Here is a 20,398-nt window from a genome sequence, read left to right as displayed (position 1 = left end):
CGGGTCTCTCACTGCTGTGGCCTCTCCCGTTGCTGAGCACAGGCTCCGAACTCGCAGGCTCAGCGGCCACGGCTCACGGGCCTAGCCGCTCCGCGGCATGTGGGATCCTCCCGGACCAGGGCACGAACCCATGTCCCCTGCATCGGCAGGCAGACTCTCAACCACTGCGCCACCAGGGAAGCCCTCCCACCCTTTCTTATGATATTGTAATGAGAATTAAAATCAGAAAGGGAGCTTGAATATGAAGCCTTTTTGAAAACTATTAACTATCATGTTTATTTTCATTAAAAGAAGTAGAAAGTTTAAGTAAAGGAGGAAGGGTTGGGGAGTGTACTGTTGACCAGCCGAAAAGGTTGTTCTTGGTCAAAAGGGACTTTACAATCCACTATTTATTCACACTAGCCACCTTTGAAGTCACTTAGCTAACCTTGTGCCCACCCCTCCATGGTTGCTCATGGTCAAAAGGGACTTTACAATCCACTGTTTATTCACACTAGCCACCTTTGAAGTCACTTAGCTAACCTTGTGCCCACCCCTCCATGGTTGCTCATGTAACAATAGTCAGGCCAGTGTAACTACTATATATAAAATAATCAACATGGACCTACTGTATAGCACAGGGAACTCTATTCAGTAATAACCTACATGGGAGAAGAATCTGAAAAAGAATGGATATATGTATACGTATAACTGAATCACTTTGCCGTACACCTGAAACCGACACAAAATTGTACATCAACTATATTCTAATATAAAATAAAAATTAAGTTAAAAAAAGTAGGTGGTGATGTGTCTGACTGCCCTCCTTCTCCCTAAAGCTTCTTAAAAATGATAGTACCTAATGTGGGCTTCTTTCCTTAAAGGAAGGTGTTGGTGTACATGGTGTATACCAAGCCCTCATGAACTTTTACTTCTTCCTATTCTTCACGTTATATAAGTTTTATTGACCTATCTCAAGGGTCACTAATCCTTTCTTCTGTCATCTCCATTCTGCCCATCCAGTGAGTCTTTAATTTCAGATATTTTATTAAGAATTTATAGTTTCTATTTATCTGAGATTTCCTGTCTTTTCATTCATTACAAGAATATTTTCCTTGAGCATAGATATTGCTGCTTTAAAAATCTTTGCCAATTTCAACGTCTGGGACATCTTAGGGATCATCTCTGTTGATTGCCTTTTCATTTGAGAATGCATTATATTTTCTTGTGTTTTTTTTCCATATTTATTTTGAATATATCCTACACATTGTGAATGGTATGTTTTCGAGTGTTTGAATTATGTTCCTCTGAGTATTGTCATTTTTGAAACAGTTAAATTGGCTGAACTTACACCGCAGACTCTGTTTTTCCCGTTGGGGGTAGAAACACAAATATCATTTCTTTTAGTCTTAGCTGGGCTACTTGGAGTGTGCCTCATGAGTGCTTGGTTCAGAGGTCAGCCACAGAATCTGGGACTCTGCTCCCTCTCTCCTTTCTGGGATTTTCTCTCTCACTTTCCAGTGGCTTTGGTTCTTCATGCCACAAAGATTGCAGGTTTTTGTTGGTGTTTCAGGCATCCTGTATGGGAAAAACTGGGGCTGTTCCCTTCTTCCAACTGTCTTATATTTCCTTAGGTTAAATTCTTTGACATGGAATTGTTGGGCCAATGAGATGTTCATGTACAGATTAACATTCTCACTAAGAGCAATGTATCAGACTGCTTGTCTCCTTTCAACCTCTTGGTAGTGGATTTTGTCAGTCCTTTAAAATTATATAAATCTGAAAGGGAAAAAGCTTTTTTATTTGCATTTGATTACTAGGAAAATTGGAAATGTGCCATGAACTTATTGACCATTTTTTGTGAATTAATATTTCATATTCTTTGTTCATTTTTAGTGATTTCTTTTTCCCTTGTGTTGATTTGGGAAGACATGTGTGTACACTATATATAATATACTATTTGTGTCCTTAAAATATTGTTTACTGTGCTGAGCATTTTATATCCATTGACTATTCTAAATATTATATATATATATATATATATATATATATATATATATACACATAAGTGTACATAACTCATAAACTCTCATGAGAACCTATGATGTAGGTACCATTTTGATACATTTTTTAGAAGAGTGATATATGCCCGTAGTAAACAACTGACACATTTTATAAGCTATATAATATAATGAAAAAATGTCTTCCTTCCATTCTAGAATACCAGTTGCTCTTCTCAGAGGCAACATCTGTTAATTCTTAAACTTCCTTCTAGAAATATTCTGTTATACAAACACATAGGTGTTTTAATTTCTCTTTTAAGTACTAAATCACTTAATAGTATTTACCTTAGAGATGGTTACTTTTAGTTTATATAGATTAATAAAAAGAGTTCTCTATTTTAAAAAAGTTATCCTAGTGTCATTTTAATTTTCATTTTGTTTATATTTTCTGACATAAAGAAGTTTAAAATTTTCATTTCATATTTATATTTGTCTTTATGATTCTGCTGTTCATTCTTTGAAAGTCTTTCCCTGCAACTCTAAGATTATGAAGCCTTTTTGAACTTTTGACCAGCTAGAGAATCTTCTCATAATCTGTCTGGGATCCCTTGTATTCTTACCTTGTGGCAAAGCAAGAAAGGGAAATAAAAGTTAGGAGTTTAGATCCGTAGACATTTATCCAGTGCTTACTTTGTGCTAGGCACTAGGCTAGGTGCTAGGGATATAAGGATGTTTAAAGACAAGTTGCTTGCCTTGTAGGAGCAAACTGCCTAAGGGCTTATAGTGTGATTTGATCCTGCTGCTGAGCGAACCTTCCTTTGACTCCTCTGCCTTCTTAAAAGCTTATAAATCTGTTCAAGTTAGACTTAGGTTCATGCCAGTTTAAGAACAATGACCTCACATGCCCATTAAACACTCTTCTGCCGGATGCTTTAGCAGTATCTTTCGATTCATTTAAAAACCTTGCTTATGAGGAGATTGGTTCAAGATGGCAGAGTAGAAGGACATGTGCTCACTCCCTCCTGTGAGAACACATGAATCACAACTAACTGCTGAACAGTCATCGACAGGAAGACACTGGAACTCACCAAAAAAGATACCCCATGTCCAAAGACAAAGGAGAAGCCACAATGAGATGGTAGGAGGGACGCAATCACAATAAAATCAAATCCCATAACCACTGGGTGGGTGACTCACAAACTGGAGAACAGTTATACCACAGAAGTCCACCCACTGGAGTGAAGGTTCTGAGCCCCACATCAGGCTTCCCAACCTGGGGGTCTAGCAACGGGAGGAGGAATTCCCAGAGAATCAGACTTTGAAGGCTAGCGGGATTTGATTGCAGGACTTCTACAGGACTGGGAGAAACAGAGACTCCACTCTTGGAGGGCACACACAAAGTAGTGTGTGTATCAGGACCCAGGGGGAAGGAGCAGTGACCCCACAGGAGACTGAACCAGACCTACCTGCTAGTGTTTGAGCATCTCCTACAGAGATGGGGGATGGCTGTGGCTCACTGTGAGGAAAAGGACACTGGCAGCAGAAGTTCTGGGAAGTACTCCTTGGCATGAGCCCTCCCAAAGTCTGCCATTTGCCCCACCAAAGAGCCTGTAGCCTCCAGTGCTGGGTCACCTCAGGCCAAACAACCAACAGGAAGGGAACTCAGCCCCACCCATCAGCAGACAAGTGGATTAAAGTTTTACTGAGCTCTGTCTGCCAGAGCAACACCCAGCTCTACCCACCACCAGTCCCTCCCATCAGGAAGCTTGCAAAAGCCTCTTAGATAGCCTCATCCACCAGAGGGCAGACAGCAGAAGCAAGAACTACAATCCTGCAGCCTGTGGATGAAAACCACATTCACAGAAAGATAGACAAAATGAAAAGGCAGAGGACTGTGTACCAGATGAAGGAACAAGATAAAACCCCAGAAAAACAACTAAATAAACTGGAGATAGGCAACCTTCCAGAAAAAGAATTCAGAATAATGATAGTGAAGATGATCCAGGACCTCGGAAAAAGAATAGAGGCAAAGATCGAGAAGATGCAATAAATGTTGAACAAAGAGCTAGAAGAATTAAAGTACAAACATCTAGAAGAATTAAAGAACAAACGAGATGAACAATACAATAACTGAAATGAAAAATTCAATAGAAGGAATCAGTGGCAGAATAACTGAAGCAGAAGAATGGATAAATGACCTGGAAGACAGAATGGTGGAATTCACTGCCATGGAACAGAATAAAGAGAAAAGAATGAAAAGAAATGAATACAGCCTAAGAGAACTCTGGGACAACATGAAATGCGCAACATTCACATTATAGCGGTCCCAGAAGGAGAAGAGAGAGAGAAAGGACCTGAGAAAATATTTGAAGAGATTATAGTGGAAAATTTCCCTAACATGGAAATAGCCACCCAAGTCCAGGAAACGCAGATAGTCCCAGGCAGGATAAACCCAAGGAGAAACATGCCAAGACACATAGTAATCAAACTGACAAAAATTAAAGGCAAAGAAAAATTATTAAAAGCAACAAGGGAAAAATGACAAATAACATAGAAGGGGACTCCCATAGGGTTAACATGTGTCAGCAGGAACTCTACAAGCCAGAAGGGAGTGGCACGATATATTTAATGTGTTGAAAGGGGAGAACCTACAACCAGGATTACTCTACCCAGCAAGGATCTCATTCAGATTTGATGGAGAAATCAAAAGCTTTACAGACAAGCAAAAGCTAAGAGAATTCAGCACCACCAAACCAGCTCTACACCAAATGCTAAAGGAACTTCTCTAAGTGGGAAACACAAGAGAAGAGAAGGACCTACAAAAACAAACCCATAACAATTAAGAAAATGGTAACAGGAACATACATATCGATAATTACCTTAAACATGAATGGATTAAATGCTCCAACCAAAAGACACAGGCTTGCTGAATGGCTCCCAAAACAAGAGCCATATATATGCTGTGTACAAGAGACCCACTTCAGACCTAGGGACATATACAGACTGAAAGTAAGGGGATGGAAAAAGATGTTCCATGCAAATGGAAATCAAAAGAAAGCTGGAGTAGCAATACTCATCAGATAAAATAGACTTTAAAATAAATAATTTTACAAGAGACAAGGAAGGACACTACATAATTGTAGTAAGGATCAATCCAAGAAGAAGATATAACAGTTATAAATCTCAGTACATAAGGCAACTGCTAACAGCTATAAAAGAGGAAATTGACAGTAACACTGTCATAGTGGGGGAGTTTAACACCTCACTTACACCAATGGACAGATCATCCAGACAGAGAATTAATGAGGAAACACAAGCTTTAAATGACACAATAGACCAGATAGATGTAATTGATATTTATAGGCCATTCCATTCAAAAACAGCAGATTACACTTTCTTCTCAAGTGCACACTGAACATTCTCCAGGAAAGATCACATCTTGGGTCACAGATCAAGCCTCAGTAAATTTAAGAAAATTGAAATCATATTGAGCATATTTTCAGACCACAATGCTTTGAGATTAGAAATCAGTTACAGGGGAAAAAAGCATAAAAAAACCCCAAACACATAGTGGCTAAACAATACATTACTAACTAACCAAGAAATCACTGAAGAAATCAAAGAGGAAATCAAAACATACCTAAAGACAAATGACAACAAAAACATGACAATCCAAAACCTATGGGATGCAGCAAAAGCAGTTCTAAGAGGGAAGTTTATAGCAATACAATCCTACCTCAAGAAACAAGAAAAATCTCAAACAATCTAACCTTACACCTAAAGGAACTAGAGAAAGAAGAACAAACAAAACCCAAAGTTAGTAGAAGATAGAAATCATAAAGACCAGAGCAGAAATAAATGAAATAGAAACAAAGAAAACAGTAACAAAGATCAATAAAACTAAAAGTTGGTTCTTTGAGAAGATAAACAAATTTGATGAACCTTTTTAGCCACACTCATCAAGAAAAATGGGGAGAGGACTCAAATCAAAAAAATTAGAAATGAAAAAGGAGAAGTTACAATGGACACCGCAGAAATACAAAGCATCATAAGAGACTACTACAGGCAACTCTATGCCAATAAAATGGACAACCTGGAAGAAATGGACAAATTCTTAGAAAGGTATAACCTTCCAAGACTGAACCAGCAAGAAATAGAAAACATGAACAGAGCAATCACAAGTAGTGAAATTGAAACTGGGATTAAAAATCTTCCAACAAACAAAAGTCCAGGGCCAGAAGGCCTCACAGGTGAATTCTATCCAACATTTAGAGAAGAGCTAACACCCATCGTTCTCAAACTCTTCCAAAAAATTTCAGAGGAAGGAACACTCCCAAACCCATTCTATGAGGCCATGATCACCCTGATACCAAAACCAGATAAAGATACTACAAAAAAAGAAAATTACAGACCACTATCACTGATGAATATAGATGCAAAAATCCTCAACAAAATACTAGCAAACAGAATCCAACAACACATTGAAAGAATCATACACCATAAGGTTGCAGGATGCAAAATAAATGCACAGAATTCTCTGGCATTTGTATACACCAACAATGAAAAATCAGAAAGAGAAATTAAGGGAACACTCCCATTTACTGTTGCAACAAAAAGAATAAAATACCTAGGAATAAACCCGCTTAAAGAGGTGGAAGACTTGTACTTAGAGAACTATAAAACACTAATGAAAGAAATTAAAGATGACATAAACAGTTGGAGAAATATACCATGTTCTTGGATTGGAAGAATGAATATTGTGAAAATGACTGTATTACTCAAAGCAATCTACAGATTCAATGCAATCCCTATCAAACTACCAGTGGCATGCTTCACAGAATTAGAACAAAAAACCTTACAGTTCGTATGCAAACACAAAAGACCTCGAATAGCCAAAGCAATCTTGAGAAAGAAAAATGGAGGTGGAGGAATCAGGCTCCCTGACTTCAAACTATACTACAAAGCTACAGTAATTAAGACAGTATGGTACTGGCACAGAAACAGAAATATAGATCAATGGTACAGGATAGAATTCCCAGAGAGAAACCCATGCACCTGTGGTCAACTAATCTATGACAAAGGAGGCAAGGATATACAATGGAGAAAAGGTAGTCTCTTTAATAAGTGGTGCTGGGAAAACTGGACAGCTACATGTAAAAGAATGAAATTAGAACACTCCCTAACACCATACAGAAAAATAAACTCAAAATGGATTAAAGACTGAAATGTAAGATGAGGCACTTTAAAACTTTTAGAGGAAAACATAGGAAAAGCACTCTTTGACATAAACCACAGCAAGATCTTTTTTGACCCACCTCCTAGAGTAATGGAAATAAAAATAAAATAAACAAATGGGACCGAATGAAACTTAAAAGCTTTTGCACAGCAAAGGAAGCTATAAACAAAATGAAAAGACAACCCTCAGAATGGGAGAAAATATTTGCAAATGAAACAACAGACAAAGGATTAATCTCCAAAATATCCAAACAGCTCATGGAGGTCAATATCAAAAAAAAAATCAACAATCCAGTTAAAAAATGGGTGGAAGACCTAAATAGACATTTCACCAAGGAAGACATACAGATGGCCAAAAGGCACATGAAAAGATGCACAACACCACTAATTATTAGAGAAATGCAAATCAAAACTACAATGAGGTTTCTCCTCACGCCGGTTAGAATGGCCAGTATCAAAAAGCTAGAAACAATAAATGCTGGAAAGGGTGTGGTGAAAAGGGGACCCTCCTACATTACTGGTGGGAATGTAAATTGATACAACCACTATGGAAAACAGTATGGAGGTTCCTTAAAAATCTAAAACTAGAACTACCGTACGACCCAGCAGTCCCACTACTGGGCATATACCCTGAGAAAATCTTAATTCAAAAAGAGACATGTACCCCAGTGTTCATTGCAGCACTATTTCCAATAACCAGAGCATGGAACCAACCTAAATGTCCATCAACAGATGAATGGATAAAGAAGATGTGGCACATATATACAATGGAATATTACTCAGCCATAAAAACAAATGAAATTGAGTTATTTGTAGTGAGGTGGATGGACCTAGAGTCTGTCATACAGAATGAAGTAAGTCAGAAAGAGAAAAACAAATGCCATATGCAAACATATATATATGGAATCTAAATTTAAAAAATGGTACTGGTGAACCTAGTTGCAGGGCAGGAATAAAGAGGTAGACATAGAGAATGAATTTGATGACATGGGGTGGGAGGGCGAAGCTGGGGTGAAGTGAGAGTAGCATCGACATATATACACTACTGAATGTAAAATACTTGGCTGGTGGGAAGCAGCAGCACAGCACAGGGAGATCATCTTGGTGCTTTGTGATGACCTAGAGGGGTGGGATAGGTAGGATGGGAGGGAGGCTCAAGAGGGAGGGATATGGGGATATATGTATGTATATGGCTGATTCGCTTTGTTGTGCAATAGAAACTAACATGGTATTGTGAAGCAATTATACTCCGATAAAGATCTATTAAAAAAAAAGGATCATACGCCATGATCAAGTGGGATTGATCCCAGGGATGCAAGGATTCTTCAATATATGCAAATTAATCAACGTGATGCACCATATTGACAAATTGAAAAATTAAAAACTGTGTGATCATCTCAATAAATGCAGGAAAAGCTTTTGACAATATTCAACATCCATTTATGATAAAAACTCTCCATAATGTGGGCATAGAGGGAATCTACATCAACATAATAAAGGCCAGGCTTCCCTGGTGGCTCATTATTTAAGAATCTGCCTGCCAGTGCAGGGGACATGGGTTTGAGCCCTGCTCTGGGAAGGTCCCACATGCCGTGGAGCAACTAAGCCCATGCACCACAACTACTGAGCCTGCGCTCTAGAGCCCATGAGCCACACTACTGAGCCTGAGTGCCACAACTACTGAAGCCTGCACGCCTAGAGCCTGTACTCTGTGAGAAGAGAATCCACTCAATGAGAAGCCTGGGCACCGCAATGAAGAATAGCCCCCGCTCATCGCTTAGCCTGTGTGCAGCAACAAAGACCCAATGCGGCCAAAAATTAAAATAAATAAAATTAAAAACAAAACAGGAAAACATAATAAAGCCCATATACAACAAACCCACAGCCAGCATCATTCTCAATGGTGAAAAGCTGAAAGCATTTCCTTTAAGATCAGGAACAAGACAAGGATGTCCACTCTCGCCACTGTTATTCAACATAGTTTTGGAAGTCCTAGCCAGGGCAAGCAGAGAAGAAAAAAAATAAAAGGAATACAAATGGAAAAGAAGAAACAAAACTGTCATTGTTTGCAGATGACATTATACTATACATAGTATATCTATACGTAGATAATCCTAAAGATGCCAGCAAAAAAACTACTAGAGCTAATCAATGCATTTGGTAAAGTTGCAGGATACAAAATTAATGCACAGAAATCTCTTGAATTCCTATACACTAACAACTAAAGATCAGAAAGAGAAATTAGGGAAGCAGTCATATTCACCATTGCAACAAAAAGAATAAAATCCCTAGGAATAAACCTAGCTAGGGAGGCAAAAGACCTGTATGCAGAAAACTATAAGACACTGATGAAAGAAATGAAAGATGATACAAACAGATGGAGAGATATACCATGTTCTTAGATGGGAAGAATCAACATTGTGAAAATGACTATACTACCCAAAGTAATCTACAGATTCAATGCAATCCCTATCAAATTAACAATGGCAATTTTATAGAAGTAGAACAAAAAATCTTAAAATTTATATGGAGACAGAAAAGACCCCAAATAGCCAGAGCAATCTTGAGGGAAAAAAATGGAGCTGGAGGAATCAGATTCCATGACTTCAGACTACAAAGCTACGGTAATCAAGACAATATGGTACTGGTATAACAACAGAAATATAGATCAATGGAACAGTATAGAAAGCCTAGAGATAAACTCATGCACCTGTGGTCAACTAATCTATGACAAAGGAGGCAAGGATATACAATGGAGAAAAGATAGTCTCTTCAATAAGTGGTGCTGGGAAAACTGGATAGCTACCTGTAAAAGAATGAAATTAGAACATTCCCTAATACCATACACAAAAATAAAATCAAAATGGATTAAAAACCTAAATGTAAGACCAGACACTATAAAACTCTTAGAGGAAAACATAGGAAGAACACTCTTTGACATAAATTGTGGCAAGATATTTTTTGACCCACCTCCCAGAGTAATGGAAATAAAAACAAAAATAAACAAATGGGACCTAATGAAACTTAAAGGCTTTTGCGCAGCAAAGGAAAGTATAAGCAAGACAAAAAGACAACCCTCAGAATGGGAGAAAATATTTGCAAACGAATCAACGGACAAAGGATTAATCTCCAAAATACATAAACAGCTCATGCAGCTCAATATTGAAAAAACAAACAACACAATCAAAAAATGGGCAGAAGACCTAAATAGACATTTCTCCAAAGAATACGTACAGATGGCCAAGAGACACATGAAAAGCTGCTGAACATCACTAATTATTAGAGAAATGCAAATCAAAACTACAATGAGGTAATGAGGTATTACCTCATCCCAGTTAGAATGGGCCTCATCAGAAAATCTACAAACAGCAAGTGCTGGGGAGGGTGTGGAGAAAAGGGAACCCTTTTGCACTGTTGGTGGGAATGTAAATTGATACAGCCACTATGGAGAACTGTATGGAGGTTCCTTAAAAAACTAAAAATAGAATTACCATATGATCCAGCAATCCCACTACTGGGCATATACCCAGAGAAAACCGTAATTCAAAAAGTCACATGGGGCTTTCCTGGTGGCGCAGTGGTTGAGAGTCCACCTGCCGATGCAGGGGACACGGGTTCGTGCCCCGGTCTGGGAAGATCCCACATGCCGCTGAGCGGCTGGGCCTGTGAGCCATGGCCTCTGAGCATGCGCGTCCGGAGCCTGTGCTCCGCAATGGGAGAGGCCACAACAGTGAGAGGCCTGCGTACTGCAAAAAAAAAAAAAAAAAAAGACACATGCACCCCAATGTTCATTGCAGCACTATTTACAGTAGCCAGGTCATGGAAACAAGCTAAATGCCCATCAACAGACGAATGGATAAAGAAGATGTGGCATATATATACCGTGGAATATTACTCATCCATAAAAGGGAATGAAATTGTGCCATTTGCAGAGACGTGGGTGGACCTAGAGACTGTCATACAGAGTGAAGTAAGTCAGAAAGAGAAAATCAAATATTGTATATTAACGCATGTGAATGGAATCTAGAAAAATGGTACAGATGAACCAGTTTGCAAGGCAGAAATAGAGACACAGTTGTAGAGAACAAAAGTATGGACAGCAAGGGGGGAAAGTGGGGGGAGAGGGGTGGTGGTGGTATGAATTGGGAGATTTGGATTGATATGTATACAGTAATACATATAAAAGAGATATTAATAAGAATCTGTATAAAAAAATAAAAATTCGAAAAAAAATCCTTGCTTATGATTCATCATGCTTTCAGTGTTAATATAAGCTTTCTGGGACATAATTTAAACACATTTTAACAGATAATAACAGGATTTTAAATTCTAAAATTGTTTTGTTCAGCCTGTTGATAAGAGCTATTGCATCTTGCCACATATATAAACAAAGCTACTTTTATTAATGTTGAACAAAGAAAAATGATCAGTATTGCATCTTTTCATTAAAACCTGGGTAATATACAAAGAGGAGTGCATATGGCTTTTCCCCTGTTTTCTTTCTTCTTTCTTTCTCTTTTTGTTCTTCTGACTGGAGTTCTTGGGCCTATGTCTTTTTTCCTGAGTTTTTTAGTGTCTGCTCTTGCTAGGTACTGTGTCCACTTATTAGAACTTTGTATTAGTCAGAGTTCTCCAGAGAAACAGAACCAACAGGATATATATATAGAGAGAGAGAGAGAGGAGAGAAAGAGATTATAAGGAATTGGCTCACTCAATTATGGACACTGAGAAGTTCCACAATCTGCAGTCCGCAAGCTGGAGGCCCAGAAAGGCTGGTGGTGTGTTCCAATCTGAGGCTGAAGGCCTGAGAATTGGGGGAGCTGATATATAAGTCCCCATCTGAGTCCAAAGCCCTGAGAACCAGAAGACCAAGGTCCTAGCTCACCAGTCAAGCAGAGAGTTAATTCTCCCTTCGTTCACCTCTTGGTCTATTCAGGCCCTCAATGGATTGGATGATGCCACCCACATTGGAGAGGGCATTTATTCAGTCCACTGATTTAATGCTAATGTCATCCAGAGACACCCTCACAGATACATCCAGAAATAATATTTAATCTAGGCACCCTGGGGCCCAGTCAAGTTGACACATAAAATTAACCATCACAACTTTGTTAATATTATTTATTGTATTCAGCACAGTTCCTGACACACAGTAGGTACACAATAAATGCTTGAATGGATGTGGCTGCAGAGTTGTACACTGCTGTACCTTTGTAAACTACTTCAAATCACTCTTGCAACTAAAGAGAAGGTGTAGGGGAGAGTTCTTTCCCCCAGCAAGAGTGGCGGTATAGAGGAGGCAGACCTTAGGTTAGAGTCAGTGCCCAAGTTAGAAGTTGTATGTTGTTAAAATTGCCGAAATCCCTTAATTTTTCCATAGCATAATGAGAGGCTCTTAAAAGAGACTTCTGGAAACAGGCTGGCCTAAGAACTGTAGGTCTGCTTTTCCCATCTCATGCTCACTCCTTGGTATGTGCTCGTTAGGTTGCATTTCAGGGACATTGCCTACACTGTTTTAAGCCCCCTACTCACTACCACCAAGTGACATATAGTGAGAGCCTGCTGAAAAACTGGTGTGTAGTGGTTAGAGAACATCACTTGTCAGGAGTTGTGGGTCTTCCATTTGTTAGCTGTGACCTTGGGCAAGACTTAAGACTCAGAAATGATAATAGCAGTAGCAGAACCAGCTGATGTTTGTTGAGAATTTACTATGGCTAGATGTAAATGCTAAAGATGGATTTCTCTTATTTAATCATCATAACAATTTTACCAGGTAGATACTATTATAATTACCATTTTATAGATAGGGGAAATGGCACTGGTGCTAGCCCATAGTCACATGGATGGTTGACCCAGGATTTGAAATCAGCATTTTACTTCAGAGCCCCAGCTCTAAGCACTGAGTCAGGTGCTTTGCAGGATTGTTATATTTAAGTTAGTTTAGGACATTTAAGGTTGTAGCCAGCATTTACTAGATAGAAACTCCTCAATAAATCTTAGCTATTACCATATAGACTCTCAGCCCTATCAGACTTAATAACCCTTTTTTATAACCAATAATTTGTATTCCATTTCTTTTCTATTCTTAAATGAAATTTGTATATAATGTAACCTACATAAACACATAATTAAAGAAATCACTATAATATACACTTGCAATGTAAAGGAGAAATGAAAGTAATTTATAGTAAAATAAGTATTTCAAAATGTAAATGTTTGGGCATAATTACACTAGAAGACAATATAGTAGATGCTTATATTTACTTATAATGAACATTTGGATTTTTAAAAACGTCATCAGCAGCAATTTCATACTAGTAGTATTTGAAAACAAAAAAAGTAGAGGGTGGATGCTAGAATAAAAGCTATTAGGAGAAGCTGGAACAGTCTTATTTGTATATGACCTTACCATAGTTCCTACGTGAATGGCTAGAGATGCATTAAGAAATTGTATGGTATGTATGTTGTGTGAAACTATCCTTTCCTTTGCGGTACATCGAGCACCATTGGAATCCATCTGCTAAATGACAGTAATGTCCCTTTCTCATTATGACAACCAAAAATGCCTCCACAGGGGCACCCACCCCTAGGGGCCGATATTAGCACCTTTGCAAGCACTACGTTAGAAAGTTTGTTGAGTGAAGAGTTGGCTTGAGAAGTCCATAGACTTAGCATTTGACATCTTGGAGCTTATGGTCTTTTTTTGCTAATTATACATTGTATAATTAAAGAGTAACATTGATTCCTGCAGACATCATACAAGTTATTGTGTACATTTTAGGGGAGAGAATAAAGTAAGTGATCCTTGAAGAATTAGAGGAGTATAGGAAGGCATCCTAAAGTAAAATTTTAATTTTAACTAAAGTTGATGTAGGAGTCTGCTGATATTGTATAGCAAATCAACTTGGTTACAAAATATTTTATTAGAAATTGTTTTTACCAGTGTTTGACCTGGGGTAGCATGCCATATTTATGATTCATAAAGTAAGTTGACCACTTTTTAAAAAGTAAATAAATGATAAAAGTAAGCCTTGTTCATTGCAGAAAAATTGAGAAATACAGAAAACCATATACATGGAAATAAGAAACTATGGTGACAAGTAATATGAAAAATTTATTGGTGTTTTCTTCCAGGATTTACTCTATGAATATTTATTTTTTCTAAATAATTGAGATATATGTGTGTATATATATGTAATTTATTTTCTTGCTATATTTTTATTTTATATTATCGAATTATTTAAGAAATTTGCATTCAGTTTTGTGGACTAGATAATACATTTAAAAATGGCAGGGACTTCCCAGGTGGCGCAGTGGTTAAGAATCCGCCTGCCCATGCAGGGGATATGGCTTCGATCCCTGGTCTGGGAAGATCCCACATGCCGCGGAGCAACTAAGCCCGTGCACCACGACTACTGAGCCTGCTCTCTAGAGCGTGTGAGCCACAACTACTGAGCCTGTGCTCTAGAGCCCGTGCTCCGCAACAAGAGAAGCCACCAAAGTGAGAAGCCTGTGCACTGCAGTGAAGAGTACCCCCCCGCTCGCCGCAACTAGAGAAAGCCCGCACGCAGCAACAAAGACCCAACGCATCCAAAAAAAGAAAAAGGGCACAAAATTCTCAGAAGTTACGTATATGATATTATCACCTACTTTTCACCTAACATTATCTTTTTCTGTCACACAGTATTCTTATAAAGGGTAATGCTCAGTGACTCCTTGAACAGATATAGCATGGTTTAAATAAATATTGCCTTGTTGGATATTTAGGTTGTTCCTATGTTTTAGATATGAATACATTTCTATTTGAAATGAGTGTAATAAATTTTCATCTACAATAGTTTCCTTCAGATATATCCTTAAATGTGTAATTCTAGATTAAAAAAACACATTTCTTTTTTAGAACTCTTGAAATGTATTGTTAAATTATGTTCTCAAAAGATTGAGCCAGTTTAAATTAGCACAACAGGTATATTGGTATGTCCACCAAATTGAATTTTTTGTTTGTCTAATGACCAGGTTTATAAGCTAGAAATAGCATCGTGTTTTCATGTACCACTCTGATTGCTAGTGAAACTCAGCATTTTTTATATATTAATTGACCATTTGTTATTTTTTGTAAATTTATGTTTTGTATTAATTTGTACTGTCTCTCTTTTAGTAATGTTATGTCTGTCATATTATACTATTTTCCCCAGATTTTAAAACTTTAGTTCTTTATGATATTTTTGACATTTAGAAGTGTTAACGTTTTTTAAACATACCAATTCAGTGTCATTTCTCAAACATGAATCATCTTTTTTCTTTTCATCTACTAATTCTTCAAGGCCCAGTTCACATTTCACTGAGGAGGCTTTTCTTGAGTACTTCAGTTTACAGTAATAGGTATTAGATATTACACTTATTGTCTACACTTTTGATTTAGTACATGATCATATATTTATATATGTATTTCCTATTTATATGGTTCGCTAACAAGATCGTAAGGTCTCTGAGAACAGAGTTCATTTTTCTACTATAGCATTTACCTTGAGACTTTGTGTACTAGACGTATTGAATAAGTGAATTTTGATAATAATGAAATGGCGTTACATCATTAGTGCTCATGACAAACATTGGCAAGCATTTCCTTTTATATTATCTCCCTGGATCACAAGCAAATGATGTAGATAGGATAGGGATTTTCATTCTCATTTTTATGGATAGTTGATAGTTAATTTTCATTATGAATGTGAAAAAAGGTATGAGAAAGTAGCATAACTCTTCTTTTTAAAAACCAAATAAAAGAACAAACTCTTTTGTAGTAGAAGTATGTCATAATACTATGGTATTGCATTCATGAATATGAAATGAACTATTAATATTCATGCCTAGTCTGAGAATTTATTTTTGTTTCTTTTGCAGTGCCATACAAATTATATTCCTGTCTGTGGATCAAATGGGGACACGTACCAAAATGAATGCTTCCTCAGAAGGGCTGCTTGTAAGCACCAGAAAGAGATAACAGTAGTAGCAAGGGGACCATGCTACTCTGGTATGTGTGATATTCTTCTGAGAAAATGTTAGAAATGGTTCTGCCATACTTTTAAGAGGAAGTTTCCAGTCAGAGATTTATTCCCAAAACCACTGTATGGATTTGGTGATGATTATGTGGGGAATGGGGGAGCTCTTTTTTGCCTCCATTTCACGTGGGCCTCTCACTGTTGTGGCCTCTCCCGTTGTGGAGCACAGGCTCCGGACGCGCAGGCTCAGCGGCCATGGCTCACGGGCCCAGCCGCTCCGCGGCATGTGGGATCTTCCCGGACCGGGGCACGAACCAGTGTCCCCTGCATCGGCAGGCGGACTCTCAACCTCTGCGCCACCAGGGAAGCCCCACAGTTTGATTTTTGATAAGAAATTGTACTATTTGATAATATGAGATTTCCAGGAAAAGTATTCATATTCATTCTTTATTTTTCTTCTCAGATAATGGTTCTGGATCTGGAGAGGGAGGTAAGTTTCAAATACCCCTTAAAAAAGTATTTTTTTCTTTCACTTTTAAAAAACAGCCCTATTGAGATAAAATTCACATACCATGCAGTTTGCCCATTGAAAGTATGTAATTCAGTGGCTTTTAGTATATTCACAGAATTGTACATTCATCACCACAGCCAACTTTAGAACATTTTCATTACCCCAGAAAGAAACCCTGTACCCCTCAGCTATCACCCCCAATCCCTCTATCCCCCTTAGCCCTTAGCATTCTTTTTTTCCTGCATTTATTTTTCATTATAGGTTTGTTGTCAGACAAAGGGGAAATGTTGCTCCTGTTAAACTGAAGTTACACCAAGGTGCCCTCCCCTTAGGATCATCCCCAGATGATTTTAGCTTGGACCAGAGTATATGTAACACTCTCCCATCCCTTGCTTACAAATTTTTGCTCATAAAGAATTTTCAAGGTACAATATTTAAAAACAGTTTGAAAAAGTAATATTTGGTAATTCAGTTTACTCTGAATTATTAGAATTGAGAATGACTGATCTATTTCATGGTCTAATGAGGCTGTAATTCTTAATGAGTATCCACTGTATGTAAAGTAAGTTTGAGGTGCTCTGGGGATGCACTAAAAGAAAAAGCATACTCTGGTAAAATTCACACTTATGCAAATGAAAACTACAGTTGTGATCCTTTCAGTACTATCTGAAACCTTACTCCACCCTTCTACATTTCATAGAATCCTAACATTTTAGAGTTGGAAGGGACTTTGAAGGTCGCCTAGAGAGTAGAAGAACTGTTCTGAGAAAGAATTTCAAGGATGACAGTTTGACCTTAAAAAAAAAAAAAAAGATTTAAACTGTCCAACAATAGAATTTAATTTAAATGGACATGTTCAAGCAGAAACTTCGTGATTATGTGTGAAGGATGAGATCATAAATTCTGGATCTTAGAGCTGGAAAGGACTTTAAAGGATCATGTGGTCCAGCCCCTGTGGTCAGATATTCAGTTAGGAAACTGTCATTGTTACTATGTTAAAGAAGTGGAAGTTGATCTCCAGATTTGCTTATATGGTACAAATACTGGATATCTTGCCCTGAGGATGTTGGTTGTTGGCAATTTTTTTTTAGGGAGTATGAGTTAGAAAGGCTAAGTGGTTTGCTCAGATTAATATACAAACTTTAGTGAGCTCATGGTGGCTGTATGATTTCTAGATCTCATTATGTTTCTGAGGCCTTAGAAATACTTAGGATTATGCTCCCTGGAATATTTTTGGGAGTATTCATTAGAATTTGGGGAGGATTTCTACTTAAAGTGTAGGCAGACACACAAAATGGTAAGTTTGGTAATAGTACCAAACAGGCACTTAGGTTTGTGTGCTTTCCTTACAACATCGTCTCTGCTGATTGACACCCCCTCAGTAAGGTGTGCTTTCCCAAACCAGACTGGGAAATACCTTGAGTAAACTGTAATCCCTAAATTGGCTTCAGAACTGATCTCCCTGCCCAGTTTGAGGTTATCAGGATAGGAGCCACTCTAGTTAAGACCCAGGAGTATAGGGTTCCCTAAATATGGGATATGAGTTGAGTTGGGGGCTGGTAGTATGCACTGTTGTTTTGTGCTGGGTCATAGGAGACGCATACCCTTCTGTATTCTGGGTGTTGTTGGCTGTGCTAGGTGGTAAAGTAGGAAAGGGCAAGTCCTTTGTAAATAGACCCCTTTCCTTTTTAAAATTTGGAGATAATTTTTAAAGCAGGTCTGAAACTGATGTGAGGAAAAGGTAGTGGTTAGACTCTGCTTTGTTTAATCACTTATTTGCTAACCAGGATTGCACAGGCTATTTCAATAGGGTAATCACTGGACTAAATTTATTGCTCATGTTTTTTTTCCCTCTCTCTTATTTAATGTCATGGTAATTCTTTTAAAGAATCAACCAAATCTAGCATACTGTTCCGTTGTACATAGGTTAAGGGATTATTTTTCTAGCCCCAATACTTTTTTTTTTTTCACAGAATATGTTGTACTCTGGTATTGACAACATTTTTGGACTCAAGCATTGATAGATTTTTGGAACTGATTTTTTTCAAGAGCTTGGGTACATTTTCCCCAGAAATAGGATAATCGCTGCTGAAAACATGAAGCATATCTGGAAAGGATCCCAACTTTTGGTTGAAAATTTAATTTTTCTTTTTAAACAGAAGAGGAAGGGTCAGGGGCAGAAGTTCACAGAAAACACTCCAAGTGTGGACCTTGCAAATATAAAGCTGAGTGTGATGAAGATGCAGAAAATGTTGGGTGAGTTGATTGAGGGAAGGGGATAAAGTTACTTGAAGGTTAATTATCAGCATTATTATATTATAGAAAGGTATCATCTAATTTGCTTCTGTGTGTGCCCTCTATGTTTTTTTTTTGTTTAATGCTAGTCTACTGGCTTTTAAATTGGTATAATACTATGGCTATTTAAGTGTTTTAGAATGGAAATCCATTTATAATTTTTTTCATTTCACCACTGCCTTTTTTCCACTGATAGTTTTACATATTTTATACCAAGTGCTAATTTTATTCATCAGAATTGCTCTTATTTGGAATTATCTTACTATTATATTTTTAACTAGTATCAATGATAAACAGTTTTTCTTAACTTGCATTTTTATACACAAACTTTTCATGTATTTCAGTGTATTAAGAAAAATTCAAAACATTCAAAATTTTAGAGATAGTAAGTAAATATTATATAATAAGTAAAAATAATTTCTGGAAATCTCAGCTGCACTGATTGACATTTTGTTTTATCTTCTCACTCATGTTCAGCCTTCACTAAGGTGGGTTTTGTAGCTGGACAGCATTGTCTGTCCAATTTCCTGTGCACTCCCTGTGAGAAGGGTGTTGTTTGATGGAGTAGTAACAATATAGACCTCATCAACACAGTCATGTTTGTTTCTTCCTTTCATCAGGTTCCTGTTTGTTTATTCCCAGTCTCAACCTTCTCTCAGTTCTCTGTGGTGCTTGCTTTTTTGCATAGTTGATTCTAAAAGCTTTAATGCTGTCTTTAGGACCTTATGTAACACAAATGGATCTTCTTCACTTCCTCAATTTTCCCTTAGTGCATATTTTACAACACTTATTTTATAGAGATTTGCATGTTCTTTCTTACTTATATGTATTTTCACTGTGAATTTCCAGACTCATGTTTTATTCAGCCCTTAAATGCCTATTTGAGCCTTTTACTGATCAATCATAATTAGCATTTATGCCCGGAATGAGTTTTACAAATCAGGATAACCATATTTTCAGTATTTTGGTACAGAATCACCTATTTGTCTGGCACTTGGTAAAATTAAATGTCTGATAATTTACTTGATATATGTTTGAAAGTAGGTGAGAATTGGCAAAAGACACGGTCAATAAAAAGTGAATTCAGCAAACCCTGAGTTTGCTCTGTTTCTGCATATTGGTCACTTGGATTGACATGTCCATCTGTTTCAATCAGAGTGGATTGATTTGTAAGAACATGTTTTCCAAAGTAGATTTTGGCCTGTAGAACATGAGAGAAATGATAGCAATGTGGACTTGCAGAGAGAACAGGTAATAGGTATTATGTTCTCTTTTTCTCTCTTTGTACTGATGATATGCATGATGAAACACCAGCATTTGTGTGTGTGTGTGTGTGTGTGTGTGTGTGTATTTTTGTAGATATTTGGTTCTTTTCA

General features: G+C 37.5%; 1 protein-coding gene across 1 annotated transcript in view; it reads left to right on the top strand.

Annotated features, from left to right (window-relative positions):
• The window catches only part of TMEFF1 (transmembrane protein with EGF like and two follistatin like domains 1), a 93,238-nt gene that overhangs the window by 28,099 nt on the left and 44,741 nt on the right, over nt 1-20,398 (top strand). The window contains exons 3-5 of the mRNA XM_007461636.1: nt 16,119-16,248; nt 16,680-16,706; nt 18,887-18,983. Coding sequence (XP_007461698.1) covers nt 16,119-16,248; nt 16,680-16,706; nt 18,887-18,983 — 254 coding nt within the window. The remainder of the gene's footprint in view (nt 1-16,118; nt 16,249-16,679; nt 16,707-18,886; nt 18,984-20,398) is intronic.

Source organism: Lipotes vexillifer, unplaced genomic scaffold (genome assembly GCF_000442215.2).
Source record: "Lipotes vexillifer unplaced genomic scaffold, Lipotes_vexillifer_v1.1 scaffold809, whole genome shotgun sequence".
Lineage (NCBI taxonomy): Eukaryota > Metazoa > Chordata > Mammalia > Artiodactyla > Lipotidae > Lipotes > Lipotes vexillifer.
The sequence above is the reverse complement of the archived record's forward strand: the minus strand, read 5'-3'. Positions and strand labels throughout refer to the sequence as shown.